Raw genomic sequence first — 24,305 nt, 5'->3', positions numbered from 1 at the left:
AACCCCTACATGTCCATTAGCAGCTTCAGTTATTTTCAATGTAAGACCAGTATCATTTTTTGATTCCTCCCAATCTCTTTCTCCCTGCTGAATATTTCAAAGCAAATCCTATACAATATTTCATTTTATGTATAAAAATTGGGAAAAAGACATAATTGCAGCAGCATATCACAATTTTAAAAACAATAATTTCTTAATGTTATCAAGCCATTGTTTCCCTAACTTATTCCTAATTTTTTTTTTTTTGCTTTGAATGCTAAGTGTCTTCCTTATTTTCTTTCTAACATCACAGACTTTGCATCAAGATACATAGCCATGACAGCAGATTTCTTTTTAAAGCTTAGTATTAAATATTAAATATCTTTCTCCATTTAAATTTTACATTACTCTGCCAAGAAAAAACAAACTAAAACTCAACTTAGCTGGGCGATGTAGGAGTTGGAGGCTTTATTCTTTCTGCTATGTAAGCAGATCCAGGCCCTAGAAAGATGGGACCAGGGTATTCAACTGTTTTGAAAAGTGTGCTACAAAAATGGATAGCTTGTTTTAAGCCAGGATACAAAGTAAGGATGGGAATAAGGGAGGAATATTTTCTTCCAGAAAAAAGAGAATTTCTCAAGAGTCCTAGTCCATAATGTTCCTGAAATGGTTGGGGCACAATCTCAGCATGAGCTTCACAGTACTGTCTCTGTGGGGGGCCGGTAGTTGCCTTGTTGAGGCAGGTGACCACTGCGGAGGGGAGGGATGAGTTTCACCACGTCCGATCCTCAGCCAGGAGAATGGAAATGGCAAGGTTATTGCCCAGTGGGTGTGAAAGTGGCTGAAGCTTGGTTGGTATTGAATTCTCTAAGAGGTTTCTTGTAGAAACAGATAACTCAAAGTCTTCCTCTCACTTCAACAAAGAAGTTATTTTTAAAAGCGCCTGGGCTGGGTGCAGTGTCTCATGCCTGTCATCTCAGCACTTTGGGAGGCCAAGGTGGGTAAGTCACTTGAGGTCAGGAGTTTGAGACCACCCTGATCAACATGGTGAAACTCCATCTCTAGTAAAAATACAAAAATTAGCTAGTGGAAATACAAAAAACAGGCACACACCTGTAGTCTCAGCTACTCAGGATACTGAGGCAGGAGAATTGCTTGAACCCAGGAGGTGGAGGTTGCAGTGAGCCGAGATGGAGCCACTGCACTCCAGCCTGGGTGACAGCGAGACTCTGTCTCAAAAGATATAAAAATGATGTAAAAGCACTTGAGAGGTTCCTCCTCCATCCCTGAAATGGGAAGGTTCAGAGAAGGGAGTCATCAGTGCAGCCACCTTCTCGACTGTAACGGAATGCCTGAAGGTTGGAGACCCCACAGAAGTGGACAAAGGCCACTGTCACCATGAGCACATGGAAAATCGGCTGAGACTGGAACCATACATCAAATTCTCTAGGAAAGAAGTGTTCAGGAATCTGAGCAGCATAAAGGCCAGCTCTGGTGACGTATGTGACAGTCATGAGGAAGAACCAGTCCATCTGGCCCACTGTGGTGACCTTGGCAAGGTCCTAACTCAGCGATAGTAAAGTGCGTGGTGGACACAACACCACTCAAGCCAAGTCCCAGCAACACCCCTGCCCTTGTCTGCAGGTGCTTAGAAGTGGCAAACAAGTCCCACTGTGCCACAAGGATGGCAGAGATGCCCAGGACACGGACGATGGAGACGTAGACGGGCTGTGGCTGTGGGAGCAGTAGAAGGAGGAACAGAGCCAGGGGAAGAAGCTCCTTATAATCAGTGGAGCAATCCCTGCACAGTCCAGTTTGGAAAAAGTCTGAGAGACTTTCTCTGAATGACAGTAGACGGTGTGGATGAGCCAGGAGAAGCTGAGTCAGAGCATGCATCTAAAAAGAATATCCCTCAAACCACCTTCTCTTATAGAGGATCCATGAAGTACATATTCGGTCAGAGCATGGTCAAGATTCCCAAAAAGAGAAACAGCACAAAGCCAAGGAGATGGGTCCAGATGTTGCTGGTTTCTGTATGGATGTAGAAGATGCTCTTGAAGCAAGACCGGAAGGAGGGCATGGGTTGTCTATGGCCATACAGCAGACAGTTATGGTACTTCAGCCAGTCAGGGGGCATATCATATCGATGGTGGCAGCGGCCTGTCTGTAGCTGCCACTGCGGGGATGCCAGCTGCAGTGGGGGATGCACAGCCGGGGCTGTGTGCCCCAAGAATGTCCCCCACCAAATTGCTAAAGTGGGAGCCCCATGTGTTCAGGTGCAGCTGCAGCCGCCCAGCCTCAGCTCCAGACTCAGGCATCTCTGTGCTCCTGGGGGCCCAGGAAGCCCCTGGACCTAACAGGTTTTAAATGCCTGCTCTGGTTTCCGGTGTCCACTCCAGGGTGGAGCAAAGTTGTGGCCAAGCCCAGGTGCTGTCACGAGCCAGCTGGGTGTGTGCTTGCTCAGGGCAGTGTTGACGTGCCAGCCCCCTGTCACCTCAGCACCCTCCATACTCTGGGCTTCGATGAGCATGGGAAGGAGGTCAGTGAGTTGCTGAGGGTGGCTTGCAGTGGGCCTACAGGCGCCCCTCAATACAAACAGCCTGGGTGCTGTGGACAGCAGGTTAACAGCAAGAGGCAGACAGATTCCTGGACTAAAAGGCGTGCATCCCCAGTGAAACTCCAACTTCAAGCCAGGGACAGCCTGAAGCCTGGGGACCACCTGCCAGTTCTGGGTGGGGCCCGTGGCCCAGACTGAGAACACGATGCTTTTTCTGGGCCTTCCCATGACACCCATGGACCAATTAACATGCAGTTCCTCCCTTCTGAGCCTATAAAATTCCCAGATTCAGCCAGACTCTAACAGACGCCAGGACAACCTGCTGTGGAAAGCAGCTCCCCACTGCGGGTCTCCTGAGAGCCGTTCTGTCACTCAGTGAAGCTCCTCTCTGCCATGCTCACCCTCCAGTTGTCCACATACCTCATTCTTCCTGGATGCAGGATGAGAACTCGGGACCCACCGAATGGCAGGACTGAAAGAGCCGTAACACAAACAGAGCTGAAACACGTCCCACTGCTCACCACGCTGTGGGCAACAAGAAGGAGAGAAGAACTGCTGCCTTTTGGGGAGCCCAGACCTAGGGGCTCCCCAGGCCAGGGCTGTGGGGCTGTGACACCCTCTTTGGGGCTCTCTGGTTCCTGGTGTCTCTGATCTTCTGGGTGCCACCATGTTCCCCTTGTCCAAATGTGGGTGCCCACAGCAGAAGCCACGTGTGGTACATCTGGTCCAGCCACAGCCCTTCATGGAGCCAGCACCTGTGCCAGTGCCTAGAGCTGCCCGCCGCAGCCCAGCAGCCAGCATGCCTGGATGTGTGCCATAGCCAGACCCTGTGCTCACTCACTCACTCACCCATCGCCGCTGCGCTAATGGCTTGCCCTTGGCATGTTTGGGATCCGGGCTGGTAGTGTGAGCTGAGTGCAGCCTGCTGGCTGAGTTGGTGGAATACGCCCAGCAGACACAAGCAATACTCAGGCGTTAGGTGCTGCTGGCCACAGAGGGTGCTGACCGGCAAAGCGACCCCTTCCCCACAAGGTTCCCATGACGATATGGGGTGACCCTCCGACATCCGTCCCTCCCAGACCTTGTACACAAACTCCTCCATTTTCTCCATGGTGTGGCAGGCTTGCAGGGGAAGGGTCAGTACCCACACCTCCTCCTCTTCTTCCTGGGGCACTGGGCACGTTTGATTTCTTCAGCTTTGGTTAGGTTGGCGATTACCCATTTGCCCTTCTCTTGTAGCAGGGGTCCCAGTTCAGAGTTCAGCCAGTTCTACCATGTCAGTAGAAACTCCCTTAGAGCTCCCTGTGGCTCTAGGAAGCACTTGCGATCCTTATGGTGGCTTGCCCCTCTGCAGTCCCACGGCTCTGTCACGGCCCGTCCTCTCTGCAGCCCCTCAGCCTCGCTGCTGTCTGCCCCAGAGCGGCCCAACTTCTTTTGGTTTCTTGACTGCTACCATCACTCTTTCTCCTGTCTGAAGCACTGTCTTCTCTCTTGCCTTTACCACCTTCGCTTTCTCTGATCTTAGAGAAGCCACCTCCTCCAAGAAGCCTTCCCTGACTTCCCAGAGTGAGGTTTAGTGCTCTCCCTCAGCTTCCAGACTTGTTTCACCATCTACTTGCCTTAAGGTTCTACATTCCATGGAGGCAACTCCTGAGGAAATCACTTTGTGGTTAAGAGTGTGCCTCTGGTGTCAGGAGGGTTTGGATAGCATTCTACTGGGAATAATTACTAGTTACGTGGCTTTGAGAAAATGACTAAGCCTCTCTGTGCCTCAGTTGCCTCATCTATAAAGTGGGACTACTAATAGGATTTATCTCATCGGGTCATCAGGAGGACTCAATAGGTTATTTCAGGGAGAGATCTTAGCAGATTTACTGGCATAAAATCCTCAGGTATTCGGTTGTTGTCAATGTTACCATTATTGCCTTTGTAACAGAGATTGCAAGGTACCTGAGAGCCTCAGTTAAATGCCTGACTACACGATTGCTCTGACTGTAGTTGTGCGCTGATGGCTCATTTGCCCTCAGCCCTGCATTCTGGTTGTTGAGGGAGGTCATTCACAGAGCGAGGGCTAGGAAACACAGAAAGTAGCTACTCCCCCTAAATTGGGGGTGCTAAATAGCAGAAGGGGGGCATCCCATGATAACGCCCTGCCCAGCTGCAGGAGCGAGGGGCCGGGGGCTGTCCAGATGTGGTCAGGGCCAGGAGCTCTGGCAAGAGCCAGGTGGAGCCTGGACTCTGGGGGTGGAAAGAGGGAAACTGAAAGTGGGTACCCTGAGGCCCAGCAGGCAGGAATTGGCCTTAGAGCATCAGGGTCCCCTCCCAGCCCTGGGCCTGAGGTCTGGGTGAGCTTGGCCACAAGCTTGAGTGGACCTGGGCAGGCTGCTGCAGTGGAAGGCAGAAGGAGCCCAGATCCTGGGGTGGAACTGAGCCTGTGTGGGAGGTCAGAGGGTTTGGCTTTGGGACACAGGTAGCCTCAGGAGCACAGAGTCCGGCAGTCAGCATGGAAAGGCACAAGCAGCGTGTCCAAGGAAATTGTTTATTGTTGTCAGGAGGCCCAGGACCCTCCAGAACAAAGAGTCCATGGGCCCCTGTGCATAAGGGTGCTCCACAGACAGTCACTGTCACCTTCCAAGGGTGAGCACACAGGGCCAGACATGCCCTGGCCGCTCGGTGCACGGGGTCAGGCTGTGCCCAGAGACCCAAGCATCCAGCTTCCATTCCCGGCTCCTTAATGGGAGCCCCACTGCTCAATGGCAAGCTCTAGGATTGCTTGGGATTGATGACTTTGCTCATGAAGAGGATGCTCGGGGTGTCGGTTCGGGCAATGATCACCAGGAAGGGCATGTTGAAACGCACAATGGTCCTCGGGCCCACCTTTGCGGATAAGGGGATGATTTTGACTCCTGTGGCAGCAGATGCTTCTGTGCCCTCCTCAGACACATCAAGCACAGCCTTGTGGACCACCTGTGGGGACAGAAGCATTACTCAAGGTAGACACAGAAGGGCAGGAGGTCGGCAACCTGCCTGTGTGCTGCTAGGGGGCCTATAGTGCATTGAGCACTCAGCGCTGGCCTGTCTCTCTGCTGTGGAAACTTTGCTCCTCCCAACTCCCCTGCCAACTAGATTTGCACAGTCCTGATGCCTAGAGGTGCAAATGGAGACCCAGGTGCGGTGTGTGATCTGCCCAGAGCCTGCGAGGTAAAGAATGGAGCACCTCATATGCATCCCTTTCTGTCTGAGTTGAGAGTCTATGTTGCCCCCAAAACAGCCACCACTGTTGGGAGGAAGGGCAGGAGCAATGTGAGGCATGTTTCTTCCAAGCAAGGTCCCGGCAGCCCTTGACCACCAACAGCTGCTGCAGAAAGCGCCTCGCCAGCCCAGCATGGCTTTTGGCATCTCTCCCGCTCCAGCTTAAACATCCCTGGGGCTTTCAAGTACTTTTCACGGTCTTGCATTCCTGGATCGTACGCGTCTGCTCCTCGACAAACGACCCTCCGTTACTTTGCTCCTTGGAAGGTGGAGGTGCAGACTCACCCCAGTGCTCTGTGTGAGCACTCAGGCCAGACAGGAGCAGAGGGCTGCATGGCCACCCTGCCTTGGCGCCTCTGCTTTTAGTGACACAGGCTGAGTGTCGCAAGTAGTCCTCTCTCATGCTCTGAGCGTGTTTTCATCACAATTGCCAGACAGTCATTGTTATTCCCTACTGGTGTTAACTCCCCAGCTGGGCACTGCATAGCAGCCAAGGACTATCACCACCATTTTACAGATGAAAAAGCTGGGAACAGAGACTTTAATTGTTTGCCCCATGGGTAGTAACTGGTGCAGTGTGGAAGGATGTCCATGGTTGTCTGATTCCAAGCCTGTCAATATGTCTATTCCATCTGAATAATCTACACAACTACGTCTTTCCATCTGAGAAATATACGCAATCATGTTGCCGAGGACCAGTCCCCAGCACGGCAGGAGGAGCTGGGCTGTAACCGAGCTCTTCTTGGCTTGGGGTGTCGCAAGCAGGGCGAGTGCATAATGAGAAGTGCACCTGCACTGACACAAGTTCAAGAGTGTCCAACTTGCACCTGGCCTTCACCATTCAAGTTCAGATACGGAGATGAATTGACCAAAGTCTGAAGACTCACCTGGGAGACCTGTAGGTTTCCGGCCCCCGTGATCCCTGACAGGTCAGCCTTGCTGGTGAAGACCTCCTCAATGCCCAGCTGGGGAAGTGTGTCTTCCAGGTTATAGTCCCCCGAGACGGAAAACTTTGGCAGGTAGAGCTCATCTATCCATCTAGAAAATAAGAAAAAAAAATATCCGAAGCTCTGCTGATCAGTGCCCACCTGCCTCCCACCTGGCCGCATGGTCTTCCCTGGTTTCTTCTACAATCACCCCCTTCTGCTTAGAAATAAATACTCTGTTCCTCAATTTCTTAACTTCTGTCTTTACTCTTCTTTTAATTAATTATTCATCCCCATCTGCAAGGGTGAAAGGCTGCAGCCACAGCCCTGAGCCTGATCCTGGCCTTTTCTTGCAGCCTGCAATGGGGTTGAAGCACCTTCACACCAGCAGGGACCCCTGAGTGTGTGGAGAGCCTGGGCCGGGCCAGATGCACTGGCTGCATGACAGCCTGCTTCACGGGCACCAGGAAGGCTTCCTGTAGGAGGTGGTGTTGAGGCCGTGGGAAAGGAGCTAGCTAGGTGAAGAGGTGGACAGAAAGCAGATGGAAGAACCTGGAGGAAGGTGGGAGCAGGAGGAGTTGCTCCACAGACTGGAGGGTGACCTCAGTGTGGCAAAAAGAAGGGTAGTGGGGGACGAGGTGGGCCAGGAGCCAGAGGCAGGTCAAAAAGGTCTGGGGGCCTCTGAGGAGTCTGATTGTATTGGGAGAGTTCAGGGATCCTGAAATAATCAATTGGAGGTTCCCATCTTGCCTCCCTGGGGGGCAGTGTCCCCTGAGTTAGGTACAGGCTGGCACAGGGCATGGTTACACCTCCCACCTGCGAGCTCCCCCTCCCTAGGTTTATAGCCCCCTCAAGATGTCTGTCCCTGTCTGCCTGGTCTTACCGTTATACAGGAGGCTGTGTCTTCCACTAAACTCTGACTCCCATGGAGGAGGAAGGTGTTCTATTTCTATGTTTATTCATTCATTCATGTGTTTGTCTGTTCATTTCATCCTTCATTCAACAAGTGCCTATTGAGCATCCTCTGTGGGCCAGGAGTGTGTGGACACATTTCCTCAGCATTTTGTGAATCAAAAGTGTTTGGTGAATTCTTTTCATTCAAAACTTTTTGCTGAGCTCCTGCTCCCTGGTGGCTATTTGGTGCTAAAGCAGGAAGGAGTCTGGGAGTGAATGGATGGGTGGGGTAGGACCCCACGTCCTGGCATCTCCTGGGATCTAGAGTGAGGAGGGGCGGAGCGTCAGGCAGGCCCGAGAGGCGTCCAGCCCTCTGGACAGTGGCTGGGGCAGGAGCTGCAGCCTCAGGTTAGTGTTGAAGCAGCTGCCTCGCCCTTGGTGGGTTATTATGGCTTCCACATACAACACCTCACCGGATTCTCATAACCACCCAGTGAGAACAGGGGCGGCGGGGCAAGGACCCTCCTCTCTATTCAGCAGGTAGCTGAGCTCCAGAGAAGAGCAGCGACCTGCTCCAGGTCACACCAGCCACCACGGTCTGAGCCCAAGGCTGGTGCTCCTCCCTGCCCACCCCGCACAGCTGCCCACACGCGCTCCCTGGGCCCACTGCAGGGTGGACATAACTACTACAGGGTGGCCTGGAACTACTGCTCTGCCTCACTGTGTCCCCATGAAATCAGTCAGCTCAATTCCATGTGCCCAGCCTGTTCCTCCACCCTCAGATTTATCCAGAAGTCAACCACGTCTCACACGCACGGCTCCCTCCTGGGTCCCAGCCGCCGTGGGCTCCCACCTCATGTCTGTGCCTGGTTCCTGCGGGTGTCCCCGACTCCACACCTGCTCTACCGTCTATTCTCTCAGCAGCCACAGTTAGTCTTTTAAAACAACGCTCAGATCGCACCCCTCCTCTAAACCTCCTGATGGCTCTCCATTTCACAGGAAGGAGGAAGGGCAAGGTTTTCCAGGGCTCTACATGTTCCTACACAAGCTGATCCACCCCTTTGGAGGCTCCTGACCTCTCTCAACTCTCTCGTCACTCTCTCTGCTCCAGCCACTCTGGCCTCGCTCTTCCTTGAACATATCAAGCTCAGTTCCACCTTAGAGGCTTTGCACTGGCTGTTCTCTCTGCCAGGAATGCTTTTCCCTAACATACCAACATGACTCCACCCCTCCCCTCCGTTACATGGATGCTCAAACATCACCTAACGGTCGTTTTATTTAAAATCACAAATGAACACAAGTTCCAGTTTTCCTGTTTCTTTCATCCCCTTCTACTCAATTTCTATCCTCCTACTCAATTTTCTGCCTTCTAAAATATCAAATAACTTATTGGTTATATTTATTGCCTCTCCTCTCTCCCATTGCAAAGTAAGCTCCAGGAGGGAAGGGAATCTTGTGTTTTTTTGTTTTTTTTTGTTTTTTTTGCTGATTTACTGTTAGGGGACAAATTAGTGTCTGACACATAGTAGGTGCTCAACTAATCATGTAGCAAATGCTGAGTGAATGATTACATATATTGGTTTAACAGTGCAGAGCTGATTCTCAGAGCCCATCTCACTGCAGCCCTCAACTGATCACAACTCCTTCTGTTTCTCTGTTCCTTCAAGAGACTGAGACCAGGAGAAACCATATGTGAGTATTTGAGTGTGTGTAGAAGATTTCTTATGACTTAGAACAATCTGGAGTCAGAGGAAGCCTCAGCCCCTTGTTCTGTCTGATGGAATCATCTTAAAGAAGGAAAAAAGAAATCAGGCTCATAGCCATGCAGGCAGCACAGAGAAAACTAAGTGAAAATTCCACCTGCCTCTATGCGAGTTCTCCCATCACCACATCACCACGCCCTTGTCCCTGGACACTGGTGAGACCTTGAGGTGGAGAGATGTGGAGTCTCAGGGGACAGGAAGAATCACCTGATCTTCAGTGAGTCTCTCCACCGCTTCAGGGTCTCCGGGAGCAGCATGGCTTCCACTTCCTCCATCTTGTCTCGATCGGGGAGGATGAAGAGTGCGCTGGCATTGCCTGTGTACCGCATCTCCAGCACGCTGCAGGACAGCTCTTCATCCCGGAGGTAAGGTGTAGCCAGGTCCTCCAAGCTCATCATGAGCACATTCACCCACTTCCTCTTGCTAAAGTAGAACCTTGACTCAGAAGTATCACGGGGGTCAAAGGGAGTCTTCCACTTGGCTGAAGGTGGAGCAAGCATTTGAAGAACGTGTTAGTGCCAGGGTCATTCTGCCTCGACCCTGCTCCTTCAGCAGTGGAAGTGCCTAGTCCAGCAGACACTGAGAGGCCCTCATAGGAGTGGCCCTGCCTTCATTTAGAGAAATAGCTTGGTAAGTGAAAAAGTTATTTGGGATGAGGGAGAGCCCAGCAGGCTTAGACTTGGAAAAGGGCCTTGAAATAAAGACCTGGTTCTTTATGCTAAAGGAGAAATCAATAGGAAGCTGGGAATAAGGAGTGCAAGAGAGAGAGAAGGTTTAGGGAAAGTGAGGGAAAGAGGCATGACAACACGTGGGAGGCTGTAGGAGAAATGGCTCAGCCTTGGTTCCTTAAAAGGAAAAGCCTCTTGTGAGCAATTGTTAGTCACTGGTATTACAGGGATGTGAACATACAGCAGTGGCTTTTGGGAGCGCTTTGGGTGGAAAGAGGAGGAAAGAGACCAGCTTCTGTATGTGAGGTGGTGAGGGCAGACAGAGGAGATGCCCATCTCTGTGAATGAGGAGAGGTACAGGGAGACTATAGTGGAAGACAGAACTCAGAGCCAGGAGACACCATGGGAATAAAAGCCTAGGGGCACTTGTGACATCTTAGGGATGGGGGTGTTGGAAAACAGAAAAGCCACGAGCTGCTCCTCAGCTCATATATAACTCATGTCCACCTTTACAGACCATGAACATCCAGCTAAGACTTGCCCTGGATTCTGTGACTGTCTGGGTGAGGATTCATTTGTGGGGGCTCTGACTATGAGGCTGTCTCGGCTCTCAATGTTGTAAAGGTAAAATTCCACGAAACTGCCTCTGGCACCTCTAGCTATCACAAACATGCAATGGAGGCTGACTCCTAGCCAGACTGACATAACTCCTCTCACTAAACGCCTATTTACCACAGTAAGGAGAAAGAGAAAATCTTGAAAGAGGTAGAATTAGAGACAGAGTGGAAAACTCCACCTTATAGAAAAAGGGATAAGGACAAAAATGACAGCAGACTTCTCATGAGAAACTATGCAAGCAAGGGAAGAATGGAATAAAAGCTTTAAAATGTAGAAAATTCCATGAAACTCATTCTTTGGGAATCATGACATAGGCCTATGATGTGCATGCGTTTAGTCGGGTACAATTATTTTCCTCCTCTAAAACAGGGGTCAGGAAACAATGGCCTGTTAGCCCATACAATACATAGCCTATTTCTATATGTACCTAAAGCTAAGGATGGTGCTTATATTTTTCAAAGGTTGTAAAAAAATGAAGAAGGAGAAGGAGGTGAAGAAGAAGCAAAGGAGGAAAACAAAAAGATGACTCTGCAAAAGAGACCTCCTGAGAACCACACAGCCTAAAATACTACTAGGTCCTTTATAGAAAAAGTTTGTCTATCCTTTTGCTAGGTTTTGGGCTCCACAATCTTTTACCTCCATTCTTGGTTTTGGGAGATGCCTGGTGAAAGCTCATAAAGTCATAGGTTAATTTTAGGGGTTAACATTAGGAAGAAAAAGGAATTTTCAGATGGGCCTAGGTCAATTTTGAATGTTTAATTATTTGCTTTTCTGGACTTCATGTCTCCTAACTGACAAATGGCAACACTACCATCCACCTTCCAGAGCTGCCGGGAGGATTAAACGAGGTATTGCATGTAAATGGGTGGTATGAGCAGGTGCTCAATAAATGGGAGCTTCTTTCCTTTCTTTCTTTATTTGGCTTTTTCTTTCGGTAATTGCAACTAGAGCCAGCTTCTGGGTGGCCCTACATTCTCTCGTGCCATCATTTTCCTTCTAGACTCTTCCCCACCTTTGACTTATCTAAGACCAAAATCACAGTCCATATTTCCTTCCCCCTCCTGGGAGACCATCTCAGGTTCTCTGGTCCCTGCAGCCTCCCCACATGGAATGACCCAGGACAAACCTAATTGTAAAGACGCCTCAGAGCAAGGACCCATCTCAGAGTGGGAGATATTTCAGTTGAACAGGTGTCCCCGTCACCAACTGCAGCAACCATTCAGGTGCTTCTGTGGCCTCCGTGAGGGTAGTGCCATGGAGTGCCTCCCCATATTACCCAGGGCACCAGGGCTGGCCAGATCTCCAACATGGGTTCCTGCCAGGAAGACAGGCTGCCTCTGGGGACTCTGACTGCTGCCTTGTATGCCAGAATCAAAGGAGGGACAGGTTTGAGGGACGAAATCACCACTCAGGCTCTACAGGCCTTTAAATATTCTCACGTCTGCCCCCATCTCCCCCCATTTCTGTCTGCTAGTCACCACGTTTTCCAATTCTGCCTCCTTACTATCTTCTGACATCCTCAGCTGTTCAACTGGGGGACAGAATGTCTGGCTAGAATAGTGTCTTTAAGATCTAATCTCTGCTTGACTCAACTTCCCTCTGCTGTAATGGCCTTCCTTTCCAATTCTATCTGGATTTAAGAGAAAAGAAGAAAACCATTTTCTAGGGGAAAGCTTCCTTTCTTGAATTCCCATCTTCTGCCCCTGGCTGGATGCCCACCCTTACTTTCAGTCAAATGCACAGTCCTAACATCATTGGGTGACTCAATCCTTGCATGCTCGTGGGTCCAGTGGGTGCAATGGAACAGGAAGAGCAGAAAGGGAGGGAACAAGCACTCCAGGGTTCTGAGCTGGGACCCTGTCAGCCTGAAGCTCATGCATGCCCAGCACCTTCCATCTTCCATAGGGCAGCCCCAGCAGTGACCAAGCCCCAGCACATACACTGTATGTAAACCAGGCTGAGGTAAGGAGCAAAATGGGCACCTGGAGGGTGAGTAGAGATCAACAGAGCAAGGGGCGGGGCCCTGCAGGTCTCCACTCCAGGAGGACCAGAGCACTGAACAGTGAGGGGAGTGGGAGCTTCAGGGGAGGCTGGAGACCTGGGGCCACCTCCACTGCCCACCTGTTTCCCACCTGCCCGTTTCCCATTATTAGAGGCAGGTGGGGAGGGGAAAGCTGGGCTGGCTACTGCGTCCCTGGAGGGTAGAGAGTCCTGGCATAGGGCTACGTGGCAGGAGAGAGCACAGGAATCTCAAAGCAGAAATGGCAGCTCAGGCACGGAGTAGTCTTAGCGGGAGATCCGGATCCACGCCTTCGTTTACAGATGAAGACCCCGGCCTAGAAGGGGAAGGGGCTTGCCCAGGACTCAACCAACAGCCCTCAGGCAGGAGTCTGCCTCCAAGCAGCGCATGTCTCCTAAGCACCTTTCTGCCCTCTGACATGTGGGCACTCTTTGTGTCCCTATGATTTTTTTGGCCACATGTGGACTGCGGGTTCCAGAAGGCAGAAGCTACCTGCTTGCACTCTGCCTCTTGGGAGCTTGCAGGCTGAGGTTTGCATTGGTTGAGTTTCTATCAATGGGATTGGGCACTGGAGCAGTTAGAATCTGGCAAGGGTCGTGTCTTGGATACCGCCACCCTTGGGGGTCTTTCCCAGAGGGGAACAATGCCATTTGTGCCCTCATTTATGTGTCAGTGACGCATTTCAAAATACAATTATGGAACATTATAGGAGAGCAGAGTGGTAGAACCTTAGGAGGGGCCAGGCTCCTTAGGGGTTGGCTTCCCCTGTGAAGATGGCCCCAGCCCCACCTGGCCACCTCCAGAGACTGAGGCCCCTGGCTGGACAGTGTTCCTCGCGCATGTGGAGGGCAGAAGCCCTGGGTGCATCCAGGCAGAGGGCTTTCCTGGCCCAGTCCAGCAGCGCCCCTGCAAAAAGGGAGCTGTAGTCCCTGTGGGCCCTGGGGTGGTTTCAAGGGAGAGCTCCTTCCTTCTGTTTGCTGGACAAGTTTAAATCAGAGTGAAAAGCACCACACTGAGTCAGACCAAGGGCTGAGGGGTCCACTGATCGGCTGATGTCTTGGAGGGACTAACTGTAGTTTGGTAAACCGCAACAGGAGAAAGCGATGCCTATGGGCAGGGTGGGGCCTTGGTGCCCGTGATGCCTATGGGCAGGGTAGGGTCTTGGTGCCCACGATGCCCCCAAGCCGTGGGCACTCTCCTCTACAGTGGTTTCCCTAATAACACCGTTGTTGAGCCAGGACAGAAATGGCCCTGGGCTCAGAACTAAATATCCACCTCTTCTGAACCCCAAACTGGGCACTCACCTTTAAAGAAGATGTAATTCACCAGGACCATCACTGTCTGCTGGTCAAGGTCCTTGATCAGATCCCTGATTTTCCCCCGGGTTCCCTTCTCCACGTAGTCATTGATGAGTTTCTTAGCTTCCTCTGAGTCCTGAAAGTCAGTGGCAAAGGCCTCGGCGCCATACAGGCTCTTGGCGTCCTCTGTGAACCTGTCCAGCAGATTGAGCTGCTCTTTGACGAACATGGCATTTCCCATACTGAGCTGCAGCTCATCCCTGGACTGGTTGAGGGTGCTGAGCAGGTGCTGGAAGCTCTGGTGAATTTCTGCCTCGGAAGTCTCTGTGAGATTGAACTTGAGGCCTTTGAGAAGCTCCTTCAGGGTGGAATTATGGGCCCCCAGGGACAGGAAGGCCAAGGTGGTGGAGATGCTCAGTGGGGAGAAGATGACATTCTTACCAGGGGCCTTCTGGGTCAACTGCTTGTACAGGCTGAAGGCGAAGTCCACGTTGGTGGAGGCTAATCTGAGGTCCACATGTGTCCTCTGGTCTTGATCCTCTTGGGTGGAATTCTTCTCATCAAGTGTGCTCGCAGGGTGGCAGAGGACAGCAGGGCAGAATCCAGCCACCAAGAGCCCCAGAGCCAGGAGAGGTAACATTCTCCCCATTGTCAACTCTGCAAAGCAAAGATCCTTTAGGTCTCAGAGGGCCAGATGGAGCCCTGACCACCCCTCTTCCCCGCACCCCCACGGCCTGTGTCCTGGTCCCTGTTCTGCTGCTTCTTGCTGGTTTTGCAGCCTCCCTCAGGTAGGGGCTCTCCTGGGCCCCGACACATCACTCTGCTTCTCATCACCCGTTGAGGTAAGTGCCATAATTGTTTCCATTTTTTCCACTGGAAAACCTGGGCACAAAGCGGTGAAGGGCGGCCAAGGTCACGGGGCAAACAGGTGGAGGAGCCCAGCGGGCAGCCAGGTTTGCCTGGCTCCTCGGTCTGGAAGCTGATGGGGGTCCGAGGTTCAGTCCAATCAGAATGCCCACTCCTTTCCCCCCGCTTGGTGAGCAGATCCCATCCTAGGGCATTAGAAAGCAGGGGCTCCCTTCCCCTATTCCCCAACTGCCACCAAAGAAGACCTCAGGGATGAAGGAACCCTGGCCAGAGTCAGAGGCCACAGTGACTCTCCCAGCCTCTCGGTGACACGTGGTGCGGCCCCCGTGGGCCTCCAGGCTTGATGCTGGGTTGCAGTGAGGCTTGACTGAGAGAGGGAAATGAGGGCTCCCGGTAGTGTCTGGAGCCTAGAAGGCCCTGAAAATGGTCGGCGTCAAGGCCAAAGAAAGGCGAATGTTCTTTTTCACTCCTGCCAGGTCGCCACGTGGTCTCTGTTTCCACCGTAAGCCTGGAAGGGCCTCCTAGTGGGGAGAAGGCAGCGTGGGCTTTGGGGTCTCCCAGACTGAGACTGGGATTTTGTTTTGGCCACTTTTGATTGCTGTGTAATGACAAGCAGGTGACTGAACCTCTCTGAACCTGTTTCCGTCTCTGCACAACATGCTAAGTGGCTCAGGTGAGATAAATGATGAATGAAGGCACCTGGCTCAGAAGAGACGTTACCGAGGGCCACCACCTCCCATACTACCCCAGGCCTGAAACTGCAAGCCAGAGAAGAGGCGTGAGCAACCGCTCAAGAGACCCTGGAAGCACTGAGTTCCAGGCCGGTGACTGCAGCAAACAAGATTATTTACCTTGAGCCTCTGCCCACTCAGTCCCAGAATTCAGAAGAGAAAAGGGGCAGCTTGGGTGCTGTGGGGAAGAGAGGGGAGGAAAGTGGAGTGGAAGCAGAGGGAGGGGAGAGGGGTAGAGAGAGGAGCAGAGGAAGAGGGGAAGGATGAGGGGAAGGAAGGGAGGGAGGGAGGGAGGAAGGAAGGAAGGAAGGAAGGAAGGAAGGAAGGAAGGAAGGAAGGAAGGAAGGAAGGAAGGAAGGAGGGAGGGGAGGCCGGTGGAAATGCCTTCAGTGAAGCCCGGGGACAGAGGCTGCTTGTTTGCTTCAACTGTTTACTCTCAGGCTGATGCAACCATTTCTCTGGGAAAATGTTAGACAATATTTGCCTCCGGAATTATTTCGGGGGCAAAGCCTTGTGTTTTCTGCTTGGGCAAGTTGGAGGACTGGCTGTTTCCCAGCAGTTTGTCTCTTCAGCGTGTGGACAGAGGTACAGCCCATCTGTGGACTTGGCCGGGGTCCTTGTGGGGAAGTGGAGCCCCCGAGGCAGCTCCATGGAGACCCTGAAATCACCATGGGGCCTGCGGCCGCTGCTCACAAGAACCCGCTGCAACAATCACATCTGCCACATGTTCTGAGAGCTGCACCCTGCGCCAGGCAAGGGGACAGCACCTCTTCCCCCGAGGGTCAGATGCACAGCTGAGGATGCACAGCTGACTCGAATCAGAATCCGTAATTATCAAGGCAGAAACAACCACAGAGGCCCCAGGGCACCTCCGCCCTTTACAGGTGTGAAATCTCAGACCCAGAGAGGACGCCTCTTAAAAAGGCATGGGGAACCACAACAATCCCCTGGCCCCAACCCAGTGCCCTGGGCACACCTCCTCCTGGCATCCGCTCACCACACACTCTGCACGCTCCAGGCTGCCATCTAGAACACTCAGAAAAACAGATTCTTCTGCTCCCAGGATGAAAAGCACCATGGATTACCTGCCTCAGGGAGCTGGATGTACCTGGTGATTCCAAAGCCGTCTTTCTGGAGTAGCTGATTCTCATGAGTGCTGAGGCTTATTTATTCCAGCAAAGAGCTCCTCCCCCTGCTGGGAAACACTGGCCAGGACAACCAAGTGTTCTGTTGTCAGACTGGAGATGGCCAGATGATCATTTCTAGTAACACGGACTTGTTACATCCACTCAAGTAACCTGGTGATGGGAATAGCTCTAATCTCTTCCTTAAAAGATAAAACAAACACACAAACAACACTTTGTTGTGTTAAGTTTAAATCTGTTTATTAAATACTCATTGAAGAACTTGGAAAAAGTCAGAAAATATAAAGAACGACTTTGCAAAATATCCCCCAGCACTTTACTACCTGGAGAAGGCCCCAGCTAACATCTGGTTTATTTCTTTCTATTTCTTTTTATTTTTGAGTTGGAGTCTTGCTCTGATGCCCAGGCTGGAGTGCAATGGCATGATCTTAGCTCACTGTAATCTCCGCCTCCCGGGTTCAAACGATTCTCTTGCCTCAGTCTCCTGAGTTGCTGGGACTAAGGTGAGAGCCACCACATCTGGCTAATTTTTGTATTTTTAGTAGAGACGACGTTTCACCATGTTGGCCAGGGTGGTTTCAAACTCCTGACCTTGTGATCTACCTGCCCCCACCTCCCATAGTGCTGGCTGGGATTACAGGCATTAGCCACCACGCCCAGCCACATTTTGGTGTATTTCTAAGGCACTTTTCTTTTGTGTCTCTGGTGTGTCTGTGTGATGTGAATGTCCGTATAACATTCTAAATATATTTGAAAAATACAGGACTCTATTTTTCTGTAGACAGTGTGCATTTTGGGCGCCCGTTCTCACCAACGTCAGAGAGTAGGGGTTTGTGTCAGGGCTCCTCCATCCCAGATTTGCGCCTAGAGAGCGGGTGGGAAGGGAGCTTTCGGGGATTGCAGGTGTTGTGAGGAACCCCTGGTCCTAGGCTCTGCTTCTCTGTGGGGTCTCCTCAGCCTTGGCCTGTGTCCTGCTGAGCCTCTGCCACTGGTTCACGCCAACAACTGGTTGTCCCTCCTCCCTGGCCTTCAGGTCTCCTTGGGCCTTTCTCTTACTAGTCCGGGGTCTTTCCTGGGCTCTTCAAAAACATAACAATCTTGGCTGGCAGTGGTGGCTCATGCTGGTAATCCCAGCATCTTGGGAGGCTGAGGTGGGCAGATCACCTGAGATCAGGAGTTTGTGACCGGCTTGTCCAACACAGCGAAACCCTACCTCTACTAAAAATACAAAAAAAAAAAAAAAAAAAAATTAGCCAGGCATGATGGCGCACTCCTATAATCCCAGCTACTTGGGAGGCTGAGGTAGGAGAATCGCTTGAACCCAGGAGGCAGAGGTTCCAGTGAGCCGAGATTACGCCACTGTGCTATAGCCTGGGTGACACAGGGACACTCTGTCTCAAAAAAAAAAAAAAATTCCTCTTGATTCCTCGTGGTCACAGTCCCCTTCCGTGACAGCCCCTGATAGGCTAGAGGGTGTGCTTTGGAGGCCACCAGACCCGTGGAGAGGTTCTAGCTCTGACATGAGGCGACCTGGCTTGAATCACGGATGTCTGACTCACGGACTGACTCACTTCAAACACATCATGGGAAATCCCTACAGCTTAATCTCCTAGTGTCTAAGATGCAAGGTAATATTTCCCTGACAGAGTGGTAATCAAGATGAATGAAATCATGTGAATGTACACTCTACGAGGACAGGAATTTTAGTTTGTCCGTTGTGATAGTGCTGCATCTTTAGAGGACTGACATATCTGTTGACTGCGTGGCACTAAGGTGACCAGTAACTGTTTAGTCCCATCTTCCTTAAATGGCTTTCAGGCTCGAAGTTTCAGAATTGAATATGTGTGTGTGTGTGTGTGTGTGTGCGTGTGTGTGTGTGTGTGTATCTTTATTTATTTATTTTTTAATTTTGAGATGAAGTCTCTCCCTGTTGCCCAGGCTGGAGTGCAATGGCACAATCTCAGCTCACTGCAACCTCTGCCTCCAGGGTTAAAGCGATTTTCCTCCCTCTACTTCCCAAGTAGCTGGGATTACAGATGCCCACCACCATGCCCAGCTAATTTTTGTATTTATAGTAGAGAGGGGGTTTCACCATGTTGGCCAGGCTGGTCTCAAATTCCTGACCTCGTGATCCACCTGCCTCGGCCTCCCAAAGTGTTGGGATTACAGGCATGAGCCACCGCGCCCAGCATGTATATATAATCTTTATCTCTCTCTCTATGTATATATGTGTGTGTGTATATATATATGTACATACACACACACACACACACACACACACACATATATATATATTGAGAGAGAGAGAGGGTCCTCCTTTGTCACCCAGGCTGGAGTGTAGTGACGCAGCCATTGCTCATTGCTCACTGAAGACTCCAACTCCTGGACTCCAGGTATCTTGCCGCCTCAGCCTTCTGAGTCGCTAGGACCACAGGCACACAACACTATGACTGGTTAATTTTTAAAATTTTTATTCTCTGTAGAGACAGGGTTTCATTGTGTTGCCCAGGCTGGTCTTGAAATCCTGGCCTCAAGGGATTCTCCCGCCTCAGCCTCCCAAAGTGCTGGGATTATGGGTGTGAGCCACTGTACCTGGCCAGTACCTATGTTTAAGTTACACACAGTCCTACAGAAATCGTGGCTGAAATGAGACTGAAGTTCAGTGCCCTCTCACGCAGGTCCAGGTGGAGGCAGTGGGTTGATGTGGCGGCTCCACGTTGTCAGGATCCATGTCCTCCTGCCTGGCTGCTCGGCCGCCCCTGCATGCCTGCTTGTCTGGGCTAAGAAGGCTCACTGCTATGTCCACCTTCCAGCCCATAGAAAGGACCTCAGGGGAAGGGAAGGGCACACCTTCTTCGGAAAGGAATGCCGTGAACATCACCTGTCATTTCTGCTTGTGTTCTGTTGGCCGGAGGTTTGCTCCATGGCCACATCTAGCTACAAAGGAGGCTGTGCGGTGCAGTCAAGATGCTAGGAAGCCGCCTCCCAGCTAAGAATTCGGAGTTCCATTACCATGAGAGACAGAGAGAGTGGACATCGGGGATGACTGGTCATCCCGCCTCAGGACATTACCTGGGTGTTCTCAAGTTCTCCAGCCTCAGAAGAGCACCATTTTCTTTACAACTGAGCTGCCTTAGTCTTAACCTTCATCCAATGTGAAAGCAGAAAATGTTTGACCTTCTTCAGGTCCTGCTGAGGATGCTTTTGGGGACCTGCAGTTGATCAAAATGTTCTGGGTGCTGCTGATCACCTGGAGCTCCAGGCTGATGCCACAAGGCCACATGCACCCCATGCCTGGCCATCTGCCAGCCTCTTTTCTGGGCTCTCACAAGTCTCCATTGGTCTGCTTTGCCCAGGCATTGGCACAGACCCTTCCTTCGGTTCTGCAAGCACCATTTGTTTAAGGATGGCAGATGTCACTGTGGACTCCCATGGCCGGATAGAACCACAGGGTAATTACGACAGAAGAGTGAATCAACACTAAGGCCCAATCATACTCTTCCACAACCACTGCTCTTCCTCTTTGGAGCGGCCGCCTGTGGGTCAGCTCCCCACCAGCCCGTGGGCTGCAGGATCACTGGAGCCTGTTTACGTCACAAGCCATCAATCCCTTGAGAATATTCTCTCATCAGAATCCAGGGCACTCTTATTTTTGGAGCCCCATAGAAGGAAGCAAAGAGAAAATGAGGAGGTTACTAGGGTCTGAGGAGATGCTCCTGCCTTTGAGGAAGAGAGCTGTGACATCCTTGCTGTACTGCAAGTGTGGTTTGGGGCCAGTAGCTGCAGCAGCACAGGGGAGCTTGTTAGAAATGCTAATTCCTGGGGCCCAGCCCTGGTTGACTAATTGAGAATTTTCCAACTAATAATAGCCACAGGTGATCTGTGTGCACCAGAAAGCCTGAGAAGCACTGCTTCTTAAGCTAAGCAGAAGAGCAACCTCTGTGGGAGGTATCTGCCTTTGGATCTCCTCTCTATCTCCAGCTCCCTGGGTTGGGATCTGCCCTGCCTCTGCATAATGTGGCTTCAAGCCAGGCTCTCCCGGAACCCACTGAGGGCCTTGTCCAAGGGCAGAGTCCAACATCCCTTCCAGGACAAGAACAGGTGCAGTGGACTTTAAAACAGTATGTAGGTCAGGCACAGTGGTTGATGCCTGTAATCCCAGCATTTTGGGAGCCCAAGGGGGGTGGATCACCTGAGGTCAGGGGTTCAAGATCAGCCTAGCCAACATGGCGAAACCCTGTCTCTAATAAAAATACAAAAAAATTAGCCAGGCATGATGGCACACGCCTGTAGTCCCAGCTACTCGGGAGACTGAGGCAGAAGAATCTCTTGAACTCAGGAGGCAGAGGTTGCAGTGAGCTGAGATAGCACCACTGAACTCCAGGCTGGGCAACAGAGCAAGACTCCACCTCAAAATAAATAAATAAGTAAATAAATGATGTATTTTTATTGCCCTATACTTGGACTTTGTAGGTTACTAAGTGCTTTTCTATACATCGTGCATTCATTTGGTTTTTTCCTTATTCCACAGATATTTACAGAATGATTTTATGTGCCAGGCATAATCCTAGGCACTGGGCATCCAGCAACAAACGAAACAAATAATGCTCCCACTCTCAGGGGGCGGTCACTGTCTCTGCAGTTTTGGGACAGTGGCCTCAATGGAAGGGAGCAGGGCCTACATTCCTGGGGTCTGCCATCTTTTCTGTAATAGGCCAAACAGGAAGTTTGATGGACACGTATGGTCTCTGTCTCCTCTTCTCCCCATCTCTACTAAAAGCACAACAATTAGCCAGGTGTGGTGGTACACCTGTAGTCCCAGATACTCAGAGTGTTGAGGCAAAAGAATGGCTTGAACCTGGGAGGCAGAGGTTGCAGTGAGCGGAGGGGTGGGAGGTGCCTCATGGTGCAGAGAGGAGTCCAGGGCTCTGCTCATAAAAGCCCACTGACCTTAGGCAAGTGGCTTTGCCTCTCAGGACCTTGGCTTCCACTCTGTGGGATGCTGCTAAGAATCCCCACATCACAAGGTTACAGAAATTGAAAGCAATCATGCAGGGAGCACACTCAGCCCAGGACCTGGCGCAGAGCCGCAGGCGTGGCAGTGGACTTGGGGTCTCCCTTCCAGTCTGACTCAGCAGGCCTGCATGGAGCGTGGAATCCATTTGCCAAGGGTCTGAGCTGGTCCTGGGCCCCACTTAGGGAGCCTTTTGAAAGGTAAATCAGATGTTTTCACTTCCTGCTGGAGGCTTACGATGGCCCTATAGCGACTAAGAGAAATCCTGTGTTTCTCACCACACCTTAGGAGGCGCTAGAGGACAGGGCCCGCTAGCCTTTCTCACCTCCTCCCCTTTTATCTTTTTGGAGACAGTCTTGCTTTGTCACCAAGCTGGAGTACAGTGGCACGATCTAAGCACACTGTAACCCTCCGTCTCCCAGGTTCAAGTGATCTGCTGCTTGAGCTTTCCAAGTCGCTGGGATTACAGGCGTGCGCCACCACACCCCGCTAAAATTTGTTTGTATTTTTAGTAGAGATGGGGTTACACTTGTGGTCCAGGTTGGTCTCGAACTCCTAACCTCAGGTGATCTGCCGACCTCAGCCTCCCAAAGTGCTGAGATTACAGGCGTGAGCCACCTTGCCTGGCCTCTGACCTCCTTCTGACCATCCTTTCCCTTCCTCCCCCTGCTCCAACCATCCTGGCCTTCTTGCCAGTCTAGAACGTGCCACGTTTCTTCCCGCTCAGGGCCTGTGCACTTGCTGTTGGCCGCCCAGAGCAGCCTTGCTCTCGCCCTTTCCGCAGCTCACTTCCTCCCTTCACTCAGTGTCTGCTCAATGGTCACCTCCCCAGAGAGACCCCACCTGTGCCCTTGCCACCCTCATCCTGCCTGGTTTTTCTGATGCCCATCTGGCATAATAAGATACATTTGTCTGTCTTCTCCACTAGAGGATAAGCTCCACGAGAGCAGATACTCTGTCTCATGCACGGTTCATTCCTAGTGCTCCCGGCAGAGTGGACACTCCACAAATATTAGTTGAAAAAACCAGTGGTTCCTGGGCTAATCTTTGGGGGCTCCTTCTAGGGCTTCAGCCTTTACCCGGAACACAGGCATTTCCTGCCTCTCTGGGACCTAACACTGGACCATCCCCAGCTTTCTCTGCCACAAGTGCTTGGCCTCATGTGTCCAGTCTGGGTTTGGGTTAATTATCGACAGAATCGACATCTGTGTAAGAAACAATCAGCTCAGCCTTAGCCTCCAGGAATCCTGTGCTCCCTGTGATTTCCTTATCGACAGAGAAGCAACCATCTCCATTTGCCCATTTTCCTGGTCATCTGCTCTGGTGAGTGTCTTGGTTTTGCTGAAGTTTGCACTTTCATTCTCTTATACTTAACCTTCACTCACTCACTCACTCATTCATTCATGAACAAACATAGAAAGTCTGCTACGTGTCCGGACTTGAATTGCATGCTGGGGACCCAAGATGAGGGTCACAGCAGCTCCCTTGGGGAGGCTCGGATCCTGTGGGACAGACATGCAGAGATTCACGCAGGGTGGTGTGTGCTGCGTGGCCTGTGTCCAGTGTCCTGTCCACGCTCACATTCTCTAGGTGGGGTTCCATTGTGCCTTGCTGGCGAGGCTGTAGATGGAACGTAGCAGCAGCAGAGCCTTCCTCTGAGGCCCAGAAACTATGGAGCTTTTGAGCAGAAAGGATGCCCTGGTCCACCAACCCAGCCCCTGGACAGACAGGGACACTGAGGCCCCGAGAGAAGCTTGTTCATCTACTCACTGACTCACTCACTGAACAAATATTCAGCAGTCAGGGCACGAGGGACTGGCAGCCTGGGCCCTGCTGGAAGGAGTGTGCCAGCGATTGCAGGGAAATGCAGGGAACTGATTACAGCTCAGTGGGGAAAGGGCGATGGCAGTCAGAGGTGACCTGCAAAGGGTGAATGAGGAGCCTACAGGAGGCACGGAAAGTAGAAGTTCTTGGAATGCTTCCTGGAGGAGGTGGCATATGGACTGAAATGGAAAGATGGAGCAAGAGAGAGGCAGGAAAGGGCTTTGGGGGTTTCAGCAGAGGCAAGAGCACGCTTGGGGCTGTGGAGGTAGGGTGAGTCGGCGGCACTCCAGATTGCTGACCACCTTCCCAGCTCCTGGTGCACAGTGGACATGTCAGTGTGTGTGTGTGTGTGTGTGTGTGTGTGTGTGTGTGTGTAGCAGATTATATAACCTGTGGCAAATTCAGCAAGTCAGTTGGAGAGCTGGGGATCCAGCCCCACTCGCAGCTCCCAATTCACCTGAAAGTGAATGCTTTCCGTGAGCTTTTGGTGGAGCTGGGGAGATTCAGCAGGTTGAATGGCCCTTGAAAAAGCACGTCCCTGCAGGGAGGGTTGTGAGGGGCTGGATTTCTGGGAGTAACTCAGAATGAATAAGGCTGCTCTTGGCTCAATGTCCACCCTTGGCAAAATCCAACAGAGGAACACAAGCTGCCCTCCATTAGGGCTGTGTGGAAATCTGTGTGTGGAGAAGGAGCGGTGAAGCGTGGGCGGTCCCTGGAATTGGAGTGGGTGTCCTGGGGGCAATCCCAGT

General features: G+C 51.6%; 1 protein-coding gene and 1 pseudogene across 5 annotated transcripts; both read right to left on the bottom strand.

Moving 5' to 3' along the window:
* Positions 1 to 781: 781 nt before the first annotated feature.
* On the bottom strand, positions 782 to 4,175 carry LOC135274206 (adiponectin receptor protein 1-like; annotated as a pseudogene).
* Positions 4,176 to 5,061: 886 nt separating this feature from the next.
* Positions 5,062 to 16,764, bottom strand: LOC105730618 (alpha-1-antichymotrypsin-like). Of its 5 annotated transcripts, none has more exons than XM_064375190.1 (5): positions 16,659 to 16,764; positions 13,982 to 14,632; positions 9,579 to 9,852; positions 6,676 to 6,826; positions 5,062 to 5,503 (listed from the first exon to the last, which is right to left on the bottom strand). In XM_064375190.1, exons 2-5 carry the CDS (start codon positions 14,622 to 14,624, stop codon positions 5,300 to 5,302), a joined length of 1,272 nt encoding a protein of 423 aa, XP_064231260.1. In that variant the 5' UTR covers positions 14,625 to 14,632; positions 16,659 to 16,764; the 3' UTR covers positions 5,062 to 5,299. The 5 variants fall into 5 exon arrangements, with proteins under 5 accessions (XP_064231260.1, XP_064231261.1, XP_064231262.1 ...); XM_064375191.1 differs by having other exon boundaries at positions 16,663 to 16,733; XM_064375192.1 differs by lacking the exon at positions 16,659 to 16,764 and adding an exon at positions 16,571 to 16,589.
* Between the last annotated feature and the right edge of the window lie 7,541 nt (positions 16,765 to 24,305).

This window comes from Aotus nancymaae, unplaced genomic scaffold (genome assembly GCF_030222135.1).
Source record: "Aotus nancymaae isolate 86718 unplaced genomic scaffold, 86718_ANA_hifiasm-v0.15.2.pri h1tg000011l, whole genome shotgun sequence".
NCBI lineage: Eukaryota > Metazoa > Chordata > Mammalia > Primates > Aotidae > Aotus > Aotus nancymaae.
The sequence above is the reverse complement of the archived record's forward strand: the minus strand, read 5'-3'. Positions and strand labels throughout refer to the sequence as shown.